Here is a 21,908-nt window from a genome sequence, read left to right as displayed (position 1 = left end):
AATTCTTAAAGATGCACCTCATATTACAGTAAAATATTGTTCCCAGATGATACAGCAAAACACTGGCTATTTTACAGTTATTTACCCTAGAAAATACAGCAAGGGTTAACAGTGTACTATAATCAGCCCAAAGCTTAGGCATAATGAGATTTTAAATAAATTAGTTCAATGACTGATTCGATGACTCATTCATAAAATCACTTGTTCCTGAATGAATCAGCATTTATGAACAAAGTGTTTGAATACTTTTAAGTGAAATTTTAAGTCTAAACAATACTTTACTATTCCCTGAGGCCATGGGAGAGTATGAAATGATGGAACTGACACAGGTGGATTACTTCCATACTACACACATTCAAATTATATACTTAATACAAAATAATTGCAGTATATACTTAATATTTACTACTAATGGTTGCAAACTTTTATTCAAAAGTACCTACTCATTTTGGACTGAGCAAGTTTCTTGTTTCATCGCTGAATGAAACATGAATTGTGAGCAAATCAGTAAAATTAATGATTCAGTGACTTACTTGATGTTAATCGGTTAACAAATCGGTTGAGCAAATTAACTCACTCATAAAACCACTCACTCAGACCTATTGGTGACTTTTAGTCTTTTATTAATAGACGGAATGACTGTAACGGAAAGTGACTAGACTTAGAAAGCTGCTCAATGTATCAAACTCAAGGTAACTTCTGTGTATGCGTTTGTGTGCATATGTAGATATTTACACATACATATTTTCCTGCATTTCTCCATAAAAAGGCCAGGTTCAATCTGACACTGCAGCAACATGAGTTTTAGCATTACCATGTAGGAAACTAAAGGTTTGAGTTTAGCAAATATCATCACTCTCCTGAGACGCTGCTGAAGTACAATACCTGCACTTAGGTCTTCTAAAGCTTGTTGGAGTCTTAGCAAGGAAAACAGACACCTTTGAACTCCAGTGATTCAGATAGCCCTGCTCCTCAAATCTGTTTTCCTGAAGATCCTTTGCACTCTGTACTCTCCCCTCAAGTCAAACATGTGCATACTGAGCAACTGGACACTGAATTTGACACGGGCTGGAAAGAAAATATCGAGTGATTGTTGTTGAGACTGGCCATTTTTGGTTTAAAGAGTCAAAAGACGAACAGCCAAAACGTTGCGCAGAGAAAACAAACACATTATAATCCGAAACACTGACACATACTGTACAACAGTGGGATCTCCAGAAAGAACACACAATAATCTATTCCAAGAAAGGAATTTTGTTATTTAATTTACAATGGCTTTACCTGCATCCTTGTGTTAAATTGTAAAATGAATCATACAAGTGGAATGTGTAGCACAGAGGCTAAAAAATTAGTCGTTTAAACAAACCACAACAGCACATCACACAGAGGAATGAATCTCTATTCTGTCTATCTAGGAAATGGCACGAAGCAGAATTCCTTAAATGCCACAGATGGACATCACCCCAAAATAATGGCAGATATAACAATGAATTGCACTGGGAATTAGAGGAAGAGCGTATGGAGACAAGGCCCGATTCACACAAATAGCATCTGTGGCATTCTGTTTGAAGGACTTCAACACAATGTGTCCCTGCTTACTCAAGTCCCTGTGCTCCGGTGGTGCAGCCTGCCACCTGACTCCAGAACAGGAGTGAACTGCCATGGAATCTGTATTAATTCCTGTTTCACAGTCCACTTCCATAAATACATGAATTGTGTTTTTTTTTTAATTGTGAACTGTCCAAGATGGAAAGAATACGTGTGGTATTTACTGCCCCAAATGTTTTTGCTGTCATTTAAATAGTGTGGTCTTTAAAAGGCATTATTTTAGCCTATAACTTTCTAAGCATTAAAGTAATTCTAAGTGATCTTTCAAACCACATGCTCAATGTTAATATAATAAAACACATGAAATAGTACAACAGCTTTAAATTATGGATGCAGTTTATACTTTTGTAAAGGTTTATTTCTCTGGAGAGTACATTTTTAAACAAACAAATGTTACTGTAGGACAGGAAGTTGTGAAAAATAATCCATATATATGAAATATGCAAAGCTTAACCCCACTTTTTGATATGCTAAGGCAAATCAAAATAAATGTACATCTTAAAGGAAAAATTATTTAAATTCTATCATCATCAAAAAGGTTAAGGCTGATAATCAAGTGACTTTCATGCTTCAAAATGAAAAAAAGCATCAAAGATTTAGTTCAAACCACTTCTGTGCAATATTTCATGTCTTCTGAAGCCATTTGATAGTTTTGTGGTAAACAGAAAATCAGATTTTTCAATTTAAAAGAACTGTGATCTTCTTTTACTTTAGCTCCTTTCTCTGATATATCAGTGACATGCTTTGTTTGTTTGTTTTTTTCAAGAGAAAGGGGGTAATTCCAGCAATGTGGTCATTTGGTTTTATTTTAGCATAAAATCCCTTATTCACTACACTCACTCATCTTATTTTAGTATCTTATTTTGTGAAGATGTCCAGAGCGTTCTATTTTGGGCCAAATGGCTTACACAAATGACGGTAAATTTCCTCTTATTATTCACTCCATATGTACAAGCAAAACACCTTGAACTGCTAAAATTACTTATATTATGTATGCTGAGAAATTGAATTTTAGGTACACATATTTGGCCTATTTCCTTTTAAACTGCTCTCACTGAATAAGAAACCTTGATCTTTTGTTCTTTTGTGCAATACAATGTTGCCCTCACAGGAATGAGATGGGCAATTGCACAGCGGGTTACTTCCCTTTCTTTCTTTCTTTCTTTCTTTCTTTCTTTCTTTCTTTCTTTCCTATTTGCATATTGAAAGGAGAATAAATGGACAGTTTCTGGAGAAAGGATGGCCCTGGTTGTGACTGATACATTTTAGACAATTAAGAAAGCAGAGAATAGCATTTTTGTTCATTTGGGCTGATGAGAGATGTTTTTCCACAGTAGCTTTAGTGAGTTCACAAATGAAAATATTATGACGTTTATGCAGTTATGCATGACGTTTTACACCACAGTTGCAATTTGTATGACAACAAGAAGGATATTAACACAGTTCCAAAGAAACTGTATATGTTTCTGGCACATTATCACAATAAATTTGTGCTTTGGTGTATTGATTCAGTCATAGTGTGTATCCAGTTAAAATACTGTAAGGGACATCCAGTAGTGAAGCGTTCAAGTGCTGCCATCTGGTGAGTGAATCTGGAAATGTTAATAAAGAAAAATCCCTGGTCTCCCCACAACCACAGTAGTATTATTATTACACTATGTAATAAATTGTTTATTTATTTTTTTGCCATATTACACACAGGATTTCAAATATTATGTAAAAGACCATTGGTTAGACAGTTTTTGATGCAGTTTAGTCGCAAACACACTTCAAAACAACTAGTTGTGATTTTCAAATACACTTAAAGAGCCTGATTCGTTGGTTCAGGTGTATTTTATGAGTTGGAATCAAATTCTGCATGTTGGTGGCTCTCAGAACAGAACTGGATATACAGGTGCATCTCAATAAATTAGAATGTCGTGGAAAAGTTCATTCATTTCAGTAATTCAACTCAAATTATGAAACTTGTGTATTAAATAAATGCATAAATAAATGTCTAAGTCTTTGGTACTTTCAATTGTGATGATTTTGGCTCACATTTAACAAAAACCCACCAATTCAGTATCTTAAATTAGAATACTTCATAAGACTAATAAAAAAATAAAAAAATAAATAAAAAAAAACATTTAGTGAATTGTTGGCCTTCTGGAAAGTATGTTAATTTAATACTTGGTAGGGGCTTCTTTTGCTTTAATTACTGCTTCAATTCAGCGTGGCATGGAGGTGATCAGTTTGTGGCACTTCTGAGGAGGTATGGAAGCCCAGGTTTCTTTGACAGTGGCCTTCAGCTCATCTGCATTTTTTGGTCTCTAGTTTCTAATTTTCCTCTTGACAATAGCCCATAGATTCTTTATGGGGTTCAGGTCTGGAGAGTTTGCAGGTCAGTCAAGCACACCAACACCATGATCATTTAACCAACTTCTGGTGCTTTTGGCAGTGTAGGCAGGTGCCAAATCCTGCTGGAAAATGAAATCAGCATCTTCAAAAAGCTGGTCAGCTGAAGGAAGCATGAAGCACTCCAAGATTTCATGGTAAACGGGTACAGTGACTTGATTTTCAAAAAACACAATGGACCAACACCAGCAGATGACATTGCACCCCAAATCATCACAGACTGTGGAAACTTAACACTGGACTTCAAGCAACTTGGACTATGAGCTTCTCCACCCTTCCTCCAGACTCTAGGACCTTGGTTTCCAAATGAAATACAAAACTTGCTCTCATCTGAAAAGAGGACTTTGGACCACTGGGCAACAGGTGACAACTACGACAACTTTAGCCAAATTCCTTGACATGTGTGTGGTGGCTCTTGATGCCTTGACCCCAGCCTTCTAATAAAGTTCACTAAAATTCTTGAATTTATTTTACTTAACAATCCTCATAAGGCTGTGCTTTTCTCAGTTGGTTGTGCATCTTTTTCTTCCACACTTTTGCCTTCCACTCAACTTTCTGTTAACATGCTTGGATACAGCACTCTGTGAACAGCCAGCTTCTTTGGCAATGAATGTTTGTGGCTTACCCTCCTTGTGAAGGGGTGTCAATGTCATATCAGCAGTCTTTCCCATGATTGTGTAGCCTAGTGAACCAAACTGAGAGACCATTTTGAAGGCTCAGGAAACCTTTGCAGGTGTTTTGAGTTGATTAGCTGATTGGCATGTCACCATATTCTAATTTGTTGTGATGTGATTTGGTGGGTTTTTGTTAAATGTGAGCCAAAAACCCACAACAAAAACAGCTCAGATCATGGCATCCTCCATTCACCGTTTGTTGACATATGTTAATGCCACGCATAAAGACTTTGCTGTTGGCCACTTCAAAGTTCATGCTGCCGTTGAGTGAATGCAAATAGGAAAACATCCACAGGAAGAAATTGGGTCCCTAGGAACCACCCTGCTGGCTAGCTCCTAGAACTACCTGGTGTGAAAGCCCCTAATAACAGGGTCTTCAGTAATGAAGGGAGTACAATCACACTCATACCTCAGGGAAAAGGTGTTTTCAAAATCACTCTTATAGAGTGAAGATGAAAAAAAGAGTGACGTATTCTCTCTGTGCCCTTTTATACTAAAGTCGTGCTGATTGTGATGTCCAATGTTGTTGTCATGTTTACACATGTGCTTCAGACACAGCTGAAGGTGTTCCCCATAGTGACCGCTCGAGGATGCATTTCAAGATCCCTCAGAAGGGAGCTGATTTCATCAACATAAATGTAGGTTCAGAAAAGCACAGAAACACATATTCACTCAGCAGGAATCACACACTAATCTTACTGTCTATATGAGGATTTATTATACACATTTATTCTGACATGTTTTTTCACTGACAGAAGTTCAGCTGCAGTATTAATGTAAAGAAGAGGACAAACATAAATCCCAGGATAGAGCGGCTGAGTGAATGTGGTCTGGACTGTGTGGATGATGCTCATTGTGTCAGAGACGCTGTAGTAGGACCGAATTCCTGCACTGTGATCCACATACACTCCTATTCTACTGCTGATGGGTCTCACAGGGAGACCAGTTTCTATCTTATTGTGACAGAATGAGTATTTAGAGGGAAAACAAGACAAACTCCATGATTGATCATTATGTCCAAACAAACACTCATCACCCGATCGCTTCCTGCTGATGCTTTTATATGACACTGATATAAATACACTAAATCCACTTCACTGCTGTTCCCAGTAACTGCGTCCACACATAGGCTACTCTCTCTGCACAACACCTGGCACAAAATCTCAAATCTGTCTGGATGATCAGGATACAGCTGGACTGTGCAAGTATGAGTAATCACTCTGTTGCTCTCAGACAGATGAAGGTTTTTATTCACGGTGTTCAGATCCGGAGTGATCTGATGGGAATCTGAAGGAGATAAAACACATCAGAATCAGGAATTATGAATCTGTTTGATCTTTTCATGTGGTAGACCTCATGTTCAGTATATCATCAATGTCTCGGTACAGATAAACAGATATATAATTTACATCATCAATTATAAAACTCTTCTTTATCTTTCTACAGGAAGAGCATGAACACACAGTGAGATTTTCTGCTTGTGGTTCTTACATTGTAGGAAGTCGTTCCTGGTCCTGGGAACAATGTTGGAGAATGTGACTGTGTAAAATGAACAGACATTATGACTGTGATTCTCATATCAAGAGAAAATAATCCTGCATCAATTCCTAAGACATATCTAATATGATGATCTCCATAATATGAGATGAGAATGTACTGGTTTCTGAGAGCAGATTCATCTTCAGGACTTTACCTCTGTCCGAGATCTTTTTGAGCTGCTCTATGCAGAAATTTTCCAACACAAAATTCCAATGTATATATTTTGAAAAATGTCTGCTCCATTACGGTACTACACAGAGGGAGAAAAACTGAAATAGAGGAGGAGATGGGGAGGTGGAAGGATGCCTGAACAATTGACGCTGGAATGTTGCAATGAGAGCTGCTTATGTAGGCTTGTAATGATGACAGACAGGACAGATTGATCAGGCTCCTCCCAAACCTACGTTTGGAACTTAATATTCTGTCTAGATAAGGATAAGTTACTGGCATCCCTTTTAAATAGCTTGTCAAAAGGTGTATATATATGCATATCTGTCTGGTGAGTGGTGGGTGTGGTTTTACCATGGTGGGCATAACTCCATTCAGAGATTTGTCACCACTGAGTGAGGACCCTGCTTATTGCAGGCACTGCGTAATATACTCAGCTCTTTTACTTTTCTTACCAAACAAAACTTGTTTCAGCAACAAACTCTATTTTTTTTTATTGTAATGTTATAAGATGCTAAAAACTGCCTTATGCTATCGTTTAACGATTGGGTCTGATACATTGTTTTAGATATTTCACCCATTACTCTCTCACACGCATGCATCGTGGTACTGTTGAGAATGCCTATAGAAGACTGACACAGAAGAAAATAAATGGTTGAAGAAAGTCATTCTTTTTGCTTTCTTTGCACACAAAAGGTATTCTTATATTTTAATAAAATTAAGGTTCAACCACTGATGTCACATGGATTATTTTTTACTAATGTTCTTACAACCTTCCTGGGCCTTGAACGTGGTATCGTTGCTATCTATGCAAGATCATAAAGAGTTCATCAAAAATATCTTGTGTTCCAAAGATGAACAAAGCTCTTTCGGGTTTAGAATGTCACAAGGGTGAGTAATTAACAACAGAATTATACTTTTTTAGGTGAACTATCCCTTTAATGAGCACGGACACTATTGTGATGCACAATGTTTTAAAATGACTGATACTGAAACTCTAAAAACAATTTGTTAGATATAGGTCAGTATTTTACAACTTACCATGAAAAATGAGAACATTTGTTGCCGTCTTGTTCTACTTCTGAACTGGCACGGTGAGAAAAACTCTAAAACTCATCACTTTATCAATCAGTGAAACTGGTTTTTCAAGAGACACAAGAGAAGATCCGGGCCAAAATGAAGTCTATCGTCAAACTCACGTACATTATTATCTGACGTATGCAGTTGTCTGGTTGAAATAGATTGAGCGATTATGGCAGTAAAAAGACACACTACTAACCCAGAAATGAACAGTAACAGACTGAAAGAGGGTCTCACAGATAGATAGAAGGATCAACACTCATCGTTAGGTTTAATACTGAAAATATGATTTTTATTTACTTATTTTATTTACTTTTTTTGATTTACTTATTTTGCAGTCCCCTTTGTCCAAAAGTGACTTACTCATAAAAATACAAAAAAAGTAGTTTCTCATGATTCTAATCCATTAAAAAATTTAAATATGTCATTCTTTTCGGTGTAACAAGTGCCATTTTTTCCCCCGAAAGATTATGTAATTTTAAACAAAACTTTTTTGTGAGTGTAAGAAAATAGTAATAATTTAACAATTATAAAAATAAAAAAAACAGACAGTAACACCTTAAGAACACCTTATTTAAGGTCTAATTGCACCTACAGGTTTCATTTAATATCAATCCATTGGGTATACAATATCGCAATGTATATAATAATAATGCATTTTATTTAATAGTGCCTTTTTAATTGTACTGCATCAGGAGAAGTGCCCATACAAGGAATTCTGCACTGAGAATAAGAATAACTACTAATTTTCTGAGAAACTACATATATAAGTAACTATATTGTGTTTGTATATTTTACAAACAATTTTATAATAATTGTATATTGTTACTGTGAAATAAAATTTTTAATTTACTGTGAAACAGAATTTTGGTCATAACGCCCACCCCTAGTTGTAATTATTTTCATAACCACCTTAAACAAGTCACTCCTTAAGACAATTTGTCAACTTTTATTAAAACCCATACAGAGCACAAAATTTACAAATATGGTTTGGGATGGACTGGAAGAGTTCAGTAGCTCTTTGTGATTTCATATGTTTCAGGGAAGGTGAGACTCTTGTGTCCCGATCCCATGACCAATGGCAGGATTCCAGCATTTGGCACCACATTCCATGAGAGAGTAAGAGTGATGTTCTTATTCGCCCTGTATTAGGGAAAAATCAATATTTTAAAGGGTTAGTTTACCCAAAAATTTAAAATAGCCTATATTTTACTTACCCTCAAAGCATCCTAAGTGTACATGAACATCCAATCAGAGTTATATAAAAAATTATCCTTGCTCTTCCAAGCTTTAGAATGGCAGTAGGTGGGTGTTTTTTCAACAGTCCAAAAATAGTCAAATAAAGCGCATCCATAAAAATCCATCGGGATTATATATATATATATATATATATATTCTTTTATATGCGGAAGCTGTTCCGGTGGATGACGCAGGATCCATGTTCTGGTGAATCGTGGAGTGCGATGGACAGACAGCAAAACAAAACTCCAGAAACTAAGCTAAGAGAAGTTTGCTTCTTTTGCACCTGTAAACAAACTCGCAAAACTAGCATATCTCACTGGCGCCTGCACGATATGTCCTACATCCTCCGCCAGAACGGCTTGCATGTATGACAATCAGCGGAAATTAGAAAAAATAAAAAATAAATAAAGTTTATAAATGTTTTAAATATGGATATTTTTCTCACAAAAACACATGGATTCGCTACAGGAAGTCTTTATATAACCCTCAGAGCCATGTGAGGCACGTTTTATTATGGATGGATGCGCTTTATTTGACTACTTTTAGACTGTTGAAAAAACACCCAACTGCCATTATAAAGCTTGGAAGAGCAAGGATCATTTTTAATATAACTTTGGATTCGTCTAAAAGTAGAAAATCTTATACACCTAGAGTAAATCATGTAAATCATCATCAAGGTTGACACACATTTTCAATATTCATTCAGCTCAAATCGGTTGTAGATTTTTGTCAAGAGTATTACAAATGGAAATATACATATATAAACATATGATTCATTTATCTAATTACAAATTAAATGCACATCATTTTTTTACTGTTCAGTCTAGTAAGAACACAGCTGTCAAAAAGAGTTTTAACCATTGTTTATAATCAAGTTTATAAAAAAAATAATAATGAAAGAAAAAGGTACTAACCTTAGACCATTCCCATCATCAAAGAAGAAGTATTTGGATTTAACATCCTTCATGTTTAGTTTGGTGTTGTCACCTCTCAAGACAATCTTGTCCCATAGCACCACCTGGTTCAGTGCCTAATATGGGATAAAGACTCTTTACTGATTTGAAAAATCACAAACAGGTCTGAAATATTACAATCTAGATCACAACAAATACTCAGCTCTCAACAGAATTTCATAAACAAAAATGTTCATTATATTTGCCAGGCCCACTGATCTATGGACAGACTGAAGTGGTCAAGACTTACATTGCTTTTGGTTGAATATTCAGCAGTAAGGTAAAGAAAGAGCTCCTTTACATTCCAGTCAAATATTGGCTGCAGATGTTAAAAAGTGGTTAAGAAAAATAATGTAAATCTAGTTCTAGGTGTAAAGTGCAATGCAAAACTGACATCTGAAGTGGCACATACCACAATTTACAAAGACTGATGAATGGTGCACTGATGTGGCATAAATACACATACACAGGAATTACATTTGCAGAAACAATGCTAAACATAAAGCAGTGAACAGAGAAACATGAAATAAATGACATTTTTACATTATAATTACAAATCTGAAACTTTTTTCACCATGAGATACAAAATAAAAAAGGTAATTCCTCACACTTCTGAGATATAAACTCAGAATTACAAAACACAAAGACACAATTTTATATTTCATGTATGGATTTAAATTCTGAATTTTCTGGAATGCTCTCTCTCTCTTTCATATATATATATATATATATATATATATATATATATATATATATATATATATATATATATATATAGAGTGAATTGTGAGTCACAATTAATTACCCTTAATATTATTATTATCTGATGACTATGGCATTGTAGTGGTATTATATATATATATATATATATATATATATATATATATATATATTGCATCTACATGATGGTAATGTGTGGCACAGCAGCAGTCTTTTCTATCAAAAGGATATTAGCAGAAATGTCAAATGTCACAAAGCCCAAGTCACTCCTCTCTCGTGGTCCTGTGAAGTCGTCTACATTTTTACTGGAGAAAGAATGAGAAGGATGAGAACAATCAGAGGGTGAGTAAAGTGCCTCATTGCTTAGATGTGTGTGATACATTGAACCTACACGCACATTTAAAATGTAGAAAAGTAAATGAAGCAATAGTATGAATAAATTAAACACAAACAGGGGATCTCAAACAATATTAGTTAGGCCTAGTGTTCAGTCTCTTTTACGGTTTCAGATGCAGACAGCGTTTCACAATATTGTTGAATAAACCCATAAAACTCTTAACGTTATATATTAGTTTAATTTGCATAGCTGATGTGCTGCACTGCTATTGGTCAGCAGCATCTACAAGTGCCATATGCTGCAAAAACGAAGGAGTCTGAATGGACTGTTGTGCCTCGTGTGTATCAAATATATATTTTTAATGAGATTACCACTCATTTCATATGAATCCTGTGGTCGCAGACTCAGAAACGGTGCAGGTAACGTAACTTACATCATGACTTTGGACACTTGTATATCCACCGGTACGCTTCTGTCTTTGAAGGCTGTGGTAATAAAGCATCCGAAAGTCAGAGCTGCCATCACACTGAGAGAGAAGGCGAAGAGCGAGTTCGCTCTCGACAATACCGTATTCATGATTCAATCTAGTTCTAATCAAACGAAAACAATGTTAATGCAAAACAACGATATATTGAAACGCTCCGAGCGGAGGTTCAGAGCAGGAAGTGAGGCAGTTAAAAGGTGATTCGGAAGCAAGGCCGACTTCCTGTTTCATTTTAGAAAGTACATACTGACATCCAGTGGTCAGGAAGTGGAATTGCACGAAGTGTGCAACAGCTTTTCATGTGGGTCCAGCAACGGTTGTTTTATCTTACACACACCCAGTTACTCCAAAGTTAAGGAGACATATTACAGAATTTTTTTTTTTTTTTTTTTTTTTTTTTTTTACCCTTTATGGATTTACCCTGTTAGCAAAATTATACAGAACATTTTAATTTTGAGGTGGAACCCGTGTGGTTTTTGTTCTTCTTTTCCTGAAACACTTGATCACCTATATTTTACTGCGAGGTTGCTTCTAAATTCTTGTTTGATATTAATAGTTGGTTATCTGTACAATTGAAACAATTCCTTCATTTGTTTTGCAAGATATCTTCTTTTTATGTGTGATCGAAATTCTCTTTTATCAGATGTTGTCAACTTTGTTTTATTGTTGGGTAAATCTCATATTCACACATGCAAATGGAAAAATGTAAGCAATCCTTTAATATATTTCTTTGTGAGTTTGTGACACTGTTTCAGAGCTTTAAGCAAATATAAATAGAAAGTCTGAAACTCTTTAGCTCTCTATCTCAAAATACTTTTTGTACTTCTATTGATACACATCTTTGTATTAATACTAGTCAAAATATGATAAAGCTCAGATGATCAACCAAATGCGTCATCCTGCTGACTCTTCTGTTATTGAATTAATAATGGCTGACTGTGAAGAGGCATTTGTTACAAAAACAAAAATACTTTAAAAATACAGTAATCTTAAGACATTGCTCTATAGCAACAATATGTTACAGTACAAATAGTGTAATGAAAACAAAGCTGTCACTATGTATCATGAGACAAACATCCCAACAAATGACAACACCTATTGTTATGCCTCAGTCAAGTGGCCCATTTTTCCACTAGATAAAAGTACAGCTGCTTTATCTCATCTCTACTCTTTGCCCAGCTGCCTTGGGGAATAACTGGGCTGGCCTGGTATATGATCCCCATAAACATTCACTGTCACTGAGCAGCAGCAATGACTGAGATTTTGGAGGAGCGGCCTTTTGGCTCGCAGTATACCAACGTCTATCTCTCGATTTTTGTCCTTTTTTGCTTCAAATTATTTGTCAAGATCAGTTTAAACATACTGACCCACTTCTATGTGGTTAAAGGAAACCGTAAGGAGGCGGCCCGGATCGCAGCTGAGTTCTATGATTTTGGCCAAGGGCACAGTAAGTACGCAATAATGGTACATATTGAGGCTATATATTCTTGAGCATGTTCTGAGACACTAAAGGGTCTTCATGTCTCTTTGTAAGGTACATAAAACTTTAACTGTTTGCACAGGGTGTGAAAGAAAAGCTTCTGCAGCATGACCCAGCTTTGTAACACTGAGAAAATGGGGTCAGCGTGTTCTTACCTAACACTGAGTTAAGGAAAATTATTTTTCTCACAGCATTTTTAAATGACTGTGTTGACTGGATACAATGTTGAAAAAGCAATAGCCATTTAAACATTCTGGAATGACATTGTTTGGTGCAATGCAATATACAGTAATGCATATCATATTTATTAATGAATCTGTATAATTTTACTGTCTAAAGTCTAAGGAAAAATTTAGAGATTTTGTATGTGGAAATTATTCTCTCTATGATTGTCAATCCTATTTTTGTCCTATTTTGCCCTATGTTATTCCTTACTATGTCCTAATAACATGCACATTTACCTGATGTGAAATGCTAAACAAGTTACTGAGATGAATACTTGAATTATCAGTTATAAACCGCAACCTGCTTGGCTTCTGACAACAACAGACAAAGCAACAGACAAACTGAAATGTTTGACTATATGACGCAAAAGGACGTGCGACGTAACATTAAGATAATTAAAAACTGTCACAAATTCTACAACAGGCCTACAACGATTTTTGAGAATTGTTAAGGTTGTACAGTTGGAAAAGCCATTTAGAATCTGATTCTAGCCTATTACTACCTACTTGCGTCGGAATAATAGTGACAGCGTTCTAATCTTAACCTGAGATATAAATAGTTTTACTAACACGGATTTGGTATTATGGCGAAGATTTATCTCATGAATATAAAGTACGTTGCTTCACGGGCGCCCAGTAGGCGTAATCGCGGTAAGTGGGCGTTTATTTTTCCTACCATTGCAAAGGCTCTGCTCATGAATATTAATTAAGTTACGTGACTAGAAGCTACGTCAATGTAACCTTATTAATATTCATAAGTTAGCCAACACGACTCTACTGAGATCTGAAACAACAACAAGCCGAGCAGCCAATCAAAAAGAGGCGCTAGTCACAGTCGCTCTACCCCGTGCAAAGAGGAGGACAGAGCTGATGCAAACATGCCTGAAGTTCCCTGCAGAGAAGCCGAGTACTCAGATAATACTCCCAAGAAAAGAAAGCGAGAGGACGTCGACGATTTTTCTGAGAAAAAGAAATCGCGCTGGGGTATTTTGATTAGTCAAGGTGAGTTATCGACACGTGCAAATAAATGTGCCTTTATATTGCACCCTGCTGTCACCTTGCAGTAATGCATTTGTATAAGGGCGGACCTTTTATGTAAAATGACAAATACAATTTTAAGTAATGTTAGATAAATAATATAATATATTTTATATATTCATTATAATTTATATGACACTCTCAATTTGAATTATTGTTAATTTTATAAATATTGTTTTATGTTTAGCCTGTACATAAAAAAATATTTTTAATGATTAAAAAATAAGAAAACTAAATGAAATAATAATAATAATAATAATAATAAAGGATGCAATAAGGATGGATATTAACTACATAATTTCCAGTCTCAGTCAGAAGCACGCACACCTGCAATCATCATTATCAGTAGAGCAGAACGATGAATGAAGTGAATATGATACAGTACTGCGGATAGTCATGTAACGCAAAGCTAATCTGCGCTTATTGTATAATGTTATTGGTCATAGTTTACCGTGGTGGATGAAAAAAAAGAACATTTTGTTCCAAAGCCTCGGTAGTGTTCCCTATATTCCCCACAGCCCAAATACAAAACTGTCTAACTATTTGCAGACTATGCAACAAGTATAGGAACATAAAAATAGTAGCATACACTATGTAATGTGTTTACCATGTTGTGTACAAGGCCTAGTAGTTATAAGTTAAGGTAAAAATCAGTCTGAGTGTGAATTTTATTCAGAAAATGTTATTTATTTGTTTATTTATTTATTTATTTGTTGCGGCACACAGCTAAATTTTGTTATTTCTAGTTGGCAGCATTTGAACCCTCTTAGCAAGGCCATTAGAGTTCAAGTAAACAGTATAATTGTAGACTTTTATGTGTTTGGACTCCTTCTGCATTATGCTTTAGACTTGGTCTTTTACTCTATAATGTGAAGGGGGAGGGATTGCTTTATATCATTGCAGTGTGCCATAGAATATTTATAGTACTATCTTTTACTTGTAACTTCCCTGCTTAGTCTCCATGGATCCCAGCTGTAATCACATGAACAGAACAGGATCTGAAATATTCATGAAAGCTTTCACACAGTCTCAATAAAGACTATTTTCTGTTGAACAGCCTGCATTCATACTTAGCAGTGTAATTTTCTCTGACCTAAATTGTCACTATTTGAGTAATTTTCACTGATTAATTTTTATATGGCATTATGCCTAAGAAAACACAAAACTGCATCATTAAATGATACTAGCATCTAGTAAACTAGTATCATTGTAACTGACTGAAGCACAGCTGTGACCTAAAGTTCCACATGTCAGTGTGGAATCTCGTTGGCAGTAATTCATCTCCTTCGCTCAACTAAGCTAAAAAGAGAAGGCGGCTGCCTTTTTGCGCCTCAAGATGACAGCCGTACTTTCATTTACAGGCTATGGCGTATTCGTATCAATGGATAGATGTGCCATGGGGAGACGGAGACCTGGGTACGTAACAGAACCTATTGCTCTTAGGTCTCGTTCTGTGCCAGCAATGGCAGTAGCAGAAGGCAGTTGTCGTATGTTGTTGTGGCTAGATTGAGCTCTTGCTAAATATAGATCTCCTCAGTCCACTGTGAATAGATAAATACCTATGGTATGAGCTGCTAGTACTGTGAATTAAGGTATATTCTGTTACACATACGATTCTGGTTCTGACTAAATATAAAATGTTTGAAGACATTGACATTGTTGTTGGTAGCTGTGTTGTTGCTTATGTGGTCAGTTGGTTGATGCAGTTGTTTAATTGAGGAAACTTCCAAATACAGACTGTGGGGAGCCCAGGAGGTTGCAGGGAAGTGTTAGGGGATCTATGGAGCATTTGAGGAATTTAGGAATATTGATGGTAACTTGTTAACTAAAATATTTATCAGATTTGTTTAACATGATCATTTGTATTGCACTTTACAAATAAATCTAAATTGAAAATACACTATGTGATTAGTTTATGCATCTAACATTAAACATTTAACATTAATGATCGGTTAAAAATATAGAATCATAATAATAATTGTCAATCAATTTCCTGGGTAGATTTACTTTTGATCTTTAAACTTTTTTAATTCAGAATATTTAAGGATTTCCTAGCACACAATAATTTCTCGCCATTTTATTAAAAACAAAATGAATACTTTGACACTGAAATGGCTTCAGCTTAAACACATAATAGAAAAGACATGCTGTCCAAAATGCCCTGTTGCCAGTAATAGAGAGCCCTGGCATTTGCTGCCCAGGAGTAATGAATGCCAAGTATCGTCCACTGAGTTTTTGTGAATGGGCATTTGTTATATGTGGTGTTCTGTAAATGTGTCCTACAGTATATACATGAAATAGTATAGCTGCCTTTATAGGAGAATAATATTGCTTTTATTACTAAATACTGATAACATAACAGCCTGGTTTTTATTGCACATTTTATGTAGTGAAATCATTTCATTTACATTTTGTATCAAAGCAACACAGGGGAATCTGTTTAAATGGCTCAACAGTTGAAATGAGTTGACCTTTATTGTATCTAGAGAGCTGAACTACTCTCATGTTAGTTGATAATGCTTTGCCATTTTCAGCAATTCCACTCACAAGCTCTCAGCTGTCAATGGGCAGTGTCAAAATCACCAGTGCCTACACCACTCTCACTTTACAATGTACTAGAAATGTTATGAAGTCTTGCTGTGGCTGAGTGGATGTATTTAAAGCTCTTGAATTACATGGTGCTATTGGTCGGCTTTTAAATACAGCAAATAATGGTTGCTGTAAATTATGTTAATGTAACTTTTTTGAGGTTTGTTTTTCTGAGATGAAAGGGCATTTATTAGTCATTGGAAACAGTTGGGTGTCAGTACATTTATTCAGTATTAAGAATAATCTGATGTGTGTTCACAGGTTCATGGGCGGATCGTTCTCCACTCCATGAAGCTGCATGTCAGGGTCGACTTCTGGCGCTCAAGACTCTTCTCTCACAGGTTCACAAACAGAAATACAGAAGTGGAGCAGAAATTGCTGAAAAGAGGTTCAAATAATATGTTAGCATTTAAAAAAGAAAATACATTGTGTTTGTTTTGTTTTTTCTCTCTCTCTCCATATTACCAGGGTTACAGTGCAAATATCATCACTATTGATCATGTGACTCCACTGCATGAAGCTTGTCTGGGAGATCACGTAGCATGTGCCAGGGCTCTCATAGAAGCTGGTGCCAATGTGAGTTACAGTTATTAAACAACACAACAAAGGTTTTTCAGCAAACATATACATATTTCATATATGGCCCAATAAAAAACACTGCTTACCCTGACTTAACATTTCTGAAATATACTCTTGTCATGAGTATACAGTTCAGTCGTTTGCTTACTCTGTTGTATATTTATAGATGAATATTTGCCTGTGTTTTTATTTTTTATTTGTCTATTTATTTGTTGCTGGTTTGGAGCTATAGCAAAAATTAAACAGAACTTCTGCCACCCACTGAACTTCTAAAGAACTGAATAAATTACTGTATGTCACTTGAATAAATGATAGAATTTTATCTCAAAACCACAGTTACTGAAGTAGCTCCTTCTAATTACCTTTGTGACAGCTAAGCCCGGTTTTCCTTAATTGTTTCAGGAAAAAAGACTTGCTCTTTGTATAGTAGAAGACTGAAAAGGCAGCTTGATCTGTTTGTGTGGATTGGGCTGTTAAAATGTTGTTGTACATGGCAGGTGAATGCCACGACCATTGATGGCGTGACCCCGCTGTTTAACGCCTGCTCAGCAGGAAGTGTCACTTGCACAGAGGTGCTTTTGGAACATGGAGCAAAACCACAGGCAGAAGAGTGCCAGCCTTCACCGATTCATGAGGCCTCCAGCAAAGGTAAGTAATTCTGCCTGCCAAGGAACTGCTCTAATCCAACCACAAAAAAATCAATTTATTTTAATGCATTTGTAGTGAACAGCACATTCCAGAGCCCAGTTTATGGTCGGTTTATAGTGGTCAAAGGTTTGCTATTTTGATTGGATATTGGTGGTCTACTGGTGGAAACTATCCAACACCATCAGCCAGTCAGCTCTTAGAGGGCAAGAAGATCATCTCAGGTACCAAGGCCAGGAACATAAGGACTTTCTGCCCTTCACCCACCTAGAGACTGATTCTTGACTTTTTGGCCTGTGACCGCCATAAAAAAAGACCTTAGGAACTCCAGAAGCGCAGCAGTATGTGAAACAAAGAGAAAGATCACAAAGATCCATCCAAATAAATTCATATCTATGTTTTCAAACATTAAAGTTAATTAAACTACAACACATCCATCTTATAGTTATTCAGAGAAATAAGTATTCTCAATGACAGCTTTGTGTAGTGCAACATCTAACACTAACTTAATGCATTCGTAACATTGCCAGAAGCATGGTTGTGGTTTGGAAATTAAGAAATGCTTGGGTAAAACTTTAGTGACATTTTTCATTCTTCTAAATTTGTGTTTGAAAGTGGAAAAAAAAGTGAAAGTTGTGGCATTTGCCAAGCATGTAACCCATACTCAGAATTGGTGCTCTGCATTTAACCCATCCAAGTGCAAACACACAGCAGTGGGAAGTGAACACACTGTGAACACACACCTGGAGCAGTGGGCAGCTATATCCAGCACCCAGGAGCAACTGGGGGTTCAGTACCTTGCTCAAGTATTGAGGTGTAAGAGAGCGCTGTTCATTAACTCCCTCCTCCACCTACAACTCCTGCCAGCACAGAGACTCAAACCTGCAACCTCCTGGTTACAAGTCCAGTTCTCTAACCATTAGGTCACAGCTGCCCCTATGGACTATACAAATAAGTTCCACAGGAGGAAAGAAGTGTGAGCCACACTATGTTTCCCCGCTCTGATGGAAACAGCCAATCACAGTATGGAAATGGAGAAGTGCTAAATTGCAATCTCTTCCTCATCTGAAAGGGGTAAAGGTACACTTCCAAAAGACACTCCTTATTCTGAGTCTCTGGCACGTCCAATGAGACACTATCATATACACTTGTTCTGAGTCTCTGGCCCATGAGGGAAGAGTAAATAACAGCTATAACAACAACTCTACGAGTCGTGAGCCTGCAGTCCACTACTGGGAAGGCAGCAACAGACCCATTTGTCTAGAGTCTCCAGCTTTCGAGGCAGCAACAGATAGGACCACGTTCTGAGCCTGCAGCATGCAAGGAAAGAGATACTCTATATTCAGAGTCTTTGTCCAGCAAGCAACAACAGATGCAGCACATCCTGAGTCTCCATCCAAGAGAGACAAAGTAGATTGACCAAGTTCTGACACTAGCCCAGAGAGGCTGAAGACATACAGAAATTTGCAACAAGGTGAAGCTCCAGTGAGCAAACCTTTTCTCCTCTGCGTATTCCAGGCAAATTACCTTCTGCACCTACTCCAGGGCCACATTTGCATTCCAGATTTGGTTATTTGGTTCTCCAGGAAATCAGCGTCATACAGGATTTTGTGTTCGAGGTTGTTGAAATAGTTTTCCGCTTCTTTTGCCCACTGCATTGTTACCAGCACAACCAGTGGAAGAAGTCACCACAACTGGACTGTTCACTTGACTGAGAGAACATAAATATCAATTATCCAAACCTCTTCCAGAGACCGTGGCATTATTTTATATTATACTATTATGATTTTCTAATTTACATTAGATGTTATAAAGCTGATGTCAGCTGATAAAAAGTGATTAACTTATTTGTTTGATACATAATATAGGGTTATTCACTTTATTTAAAAAAAAAAAAAAAAAAAAAAAAAACCTATGCTGGTTAGGTACGATTTTAAGCATGACAGCTGGTTTGAGCTGGTTCAAGCTGATCCTGAGCAGTAGCTACAGTAGTTGCTTAGGACCAGCAAATGACCAGCTTTAATGAGCTCATAGCCAGCTCAAGACCAGCTAAATTCCAGCTAAATTCCAGCTCATGACCAACTAAGAACTAGCTTAAACCAGCTGCCATGCTTCAAAACATACCCAACCAGCATTTGCTGCTTTTTATTTTTCAACAGGGTAGTAGTCTCAGCATTTCTGCCAATGCAACATCCAAATTAATCACTTGCACTTTCTTCCTTTTTCATTTATGGTATTCATTTAGTAAGTCTTGTCTATCTTTTGTTAATAAAATTTATTTTATTACACTTGTGTCTTCCTTGTGTTGATAATACAGAAAGAGGTTCTACAAGTTAGATATCCCACCAATCTTTCTTATCAGATGTACTCATAACTACACCTTAAGTGACACGTGATCCAAAAATCATAACGTCATTGGTGACGTGAGTATCCATCACTACACTATTTCGCATCCCTGGTTGGCGAAAACAAAATCACTAAACATTTATAGTTGAGGTTACAAAAATGTAATCATACATGTGGTTGTTTGTCTCAGGCCGAGCAGCATGTATAGAGTCTCTCATCTCGTGGGGAGCAGATGTAGATTATGACATCCCTCATCTAGGAACACCTCTCTACATTGCCTGTGTCTCCCAGCAGCTCCAGTGTACACAGAAACTTCTGGATGGAGGTGAGTTTGATGTGGCTCTGTGCACACTTTTACTGTTCAAACTACATAAGAGAAATTCAGTTACTTGGTGTATTTTGGTGTGTGGTCAGGTCATCTCACCTTAGTTCTTTAAAACATAAATGTGTTTTTCTTAGGAGCAAATGTGCAGAAGGGCCGTTTCCTGGACACACCACTGCATGCTGCAACACAGAAGGACTGTCCAGAAATCATCAGTGTGCTACTAGACTTTGGCGCTAACATCAATGCTCGCAACCTGGAACTACAAAGGCCGATAGAAACAGCGCCACCCAGCAGTGCAGCAGAGGCTGTGCTTCTTCTTTATGAGGGTAATGTTGCTCAGTTGATTTTGACAGGAAAGAGTGGGAATGGGTTCAGGAAATAAGCCTGGGTTTTCTGTGAATTAAGTGTCTTTGATGAAACGATGAAGACAATAGATTGTCCGGTGCAGAAATCACCCATTCACATGCAAAGTCAGTCTTCCCAAAGTTGCACCTTCCGTATATTATAGCCATAATGATAATAAAAAAAAAAGAAACAATTCAAGTGTAGGCTATGATTTGAACAAGGGTCACTTTGTCTATATACTTACTAAGTTGTAAAAATAATTAAACATATATATACCCTATATTTGTATTTTTTTACAAAGGGGGATATTGCTAACTTCGACTGTTTCTTCCTTGATAGCCATGCCGCGGTCTCTCTGTCAGCTGTGTAGACTGAGTATCCGAAACTACATGGGCCGACCCAGACTGCATCTGATTCCAAACCTCAAACTGCCTACTCTGCTCAAGAGTTTCCTCCAGTACAGATAGGTTCTGTACCTCAAACCATAAAGCCCCTCCTGCTTTTATTTTCTTATATAAAGTGCATTAATACACAAAAAGGTCACTCAGTCTTGTATGTGACCACCAACGCACAGAAAGCAAAATCATGCTAGCCATTCATTTAACTTCTTCTAAGTTAAAATGTTTTTTTTAATTGATATATTTTTTGTGCAACCAATATCAGTTATATTTTTGTATAAAATATCTTAACAAGATTAATGTAAATTAGTCATTTTTAACCTGCACATTCTCAGCTTAGCAGTATAAGCTGCATGCCTAATATTATACACTTATCACGTCAGGATAAAATTATTGAAGTGCATGTCAGTATAGTGAATTTTATATTTTTATCAAAGTAATCTAAAAACAAACAAAAAGAAATGTCAAAAGCTCAACTCAACTTTCAACAAAATCATTATTTTCACAGTTTCCCAAGTTAATTGCATCCTGAACTGAACTGTTTTGAAAATTAAATGGAAAACCACTGGAAAGATTCAATCTAATACTGTACTTTGGCTTAACATTTTGTTGCTAAAACAAAGCATGATACACACAGTAACTGGCATAGAAATAAATAATAGAATGTGAAATTTGATGATCTAATTGGTCTCCTTTTTCTGTCATTGCAGTTGGTACTGTAAATGTATAATTATTTCCGT

At 36.5% G+C, this 21,908-nt stretch overlaps 2 protein-coding genes across 4 annotated transcripts; one reads left to right on the top strand and one right to left on the bottom strand.

The window, feature by feature from the left end:
• Positions 1 to 8,392: 8,392 nt before the first annotated feature.
• Positions 8,393 to 11,412, bottom strand: spcs3 (signal peptidase complex subunit 3). The gene is made up of 5 exons (XM_059553259.1): positions 11,149 to 11,412; positions 10,610 to 10,683; positions 9,909 to 9,985; positions 9,620 to 9,735; positions 8,393 to 8,606 (listed from the first exon to the last, which is right to left on the bottom strand). The coding sequence occupies exons 1-5, from the start codon at positions 11,289 to 11,291 to the stop codon at positions 8,474 to 8,476; spliced, it is 543 nt and encodes a 180-aa protein (XP_059409242.1). The 5' UTR covers positions 11,292 to 11,412; the 3' UTR covers positions 8,393 to 8,473.
• Positions 11,413 to 12,428: 1,016 nt separating this feature from the next.
• Positions 12,429 to 21,842, top strand: asb5b (ankyrin repeat and SOCS box containing 5b). Of its 3 annotated transcripts, XM_059554318.1 has the most exons (8): positions 13,765 to 13,905; positions 15,303 to 15,357; positions 16,792 to 16,871; positions 16,999 to 17,106; positions 17,607 to 17,757; positions 20,291 to 20,425; positions 20,560 to 20,751; positions 21,110 to 21,842. In XM_059554318.1, exons 2-8 carry the CDS (start codon positions 15,306 to 15,308, stop codon positions 21,235 to 21,237), a joined length of 846 nt encoding a protein of 281 aa, XP_059410301.1. In that variant the 5' UTR covers positions 13,765 to 13,905; positions 15,303 to 15,305; the 3' UTR covers positions 21,238 to 21,842. The 3 variants fall into 3 exon arrangements, with proteins under 3 accessions (XP_059410298.1, XP_059410300.1, XP_059410301.1); XM_059554315.1 differs by lacking the exons at positions 13,765 to 13,905; positions 15,303 to 15,357 and adding an exon at positions 12,429 to 12,646; XM_059554317.1 differs by lacking the exon at positions 15,303 to 15,357 and having other exon boundaries at positions 13,111 to 13,905.
• Positions 21,843 to 21,908: the final 66 nt, after the last annotated feature.

The sequence above is a fragment of the Carassius carassius genome, chromosome 7, assembly GCF_963082965.1.
Source record: "Carassius carassius chromosome 7, fCarCar2.1, whole genome shotgun sequence".
Classification (NCBI taxonomy): Eukaryota; Metazoa; Chordata; class Actinopteri; order Cypriniformes; family Cyprinidae; genus Carassius; species Carassius carassius.
The sequence above is the reverse complement of the archived record's forward strand: the minus strand, read 5'-3'. Positions and strand labels throughout refer to the sequence as shown.

Coding starts and splice junctions, on each gene's coding strand:
- spcs3 (XM_059553259.1), bottom strand. CDS start 11,291: ATGAATACGGTATTGTCGAGAGCGAACTCGCTCTTCGCCTTCTCTCTC. Junction 10,684..11,148: donor CAAGTGTCCAAAGTCATGAT/GTAAGTTACGTT, acceptor TTCTTTCTCCAG/TAAAAATGTAGACGACTTCA. Junction 8,607..9,619: donor GATGATGGGAATGGTCTAAG/GTTAGTACCTTT, acceptor TCCCTAATACAG/GGCGAATAAGAACATCACTC.
- asb5b (XM_059554315.1), top strand. CDS start 12,451: ATGACTGAGATTTTGGAGGAGCGGCCTTTTGGCTCGCAGTATACCAAC. Junction 16,872..16,998: donor TCAAGACTCTTCTCTCACAG/GTTCACAAACAG, acceptor CCATATTACCAG/GGTTACAGTGCAAATATCAT. Junction 17,758..20,290: donor TCATGAGGCCTCCAGCAAAG/GTAAGTAATTCT, acceptor TGTTTGTCTCAG/GCCGAGCAGCATGTATAGAG.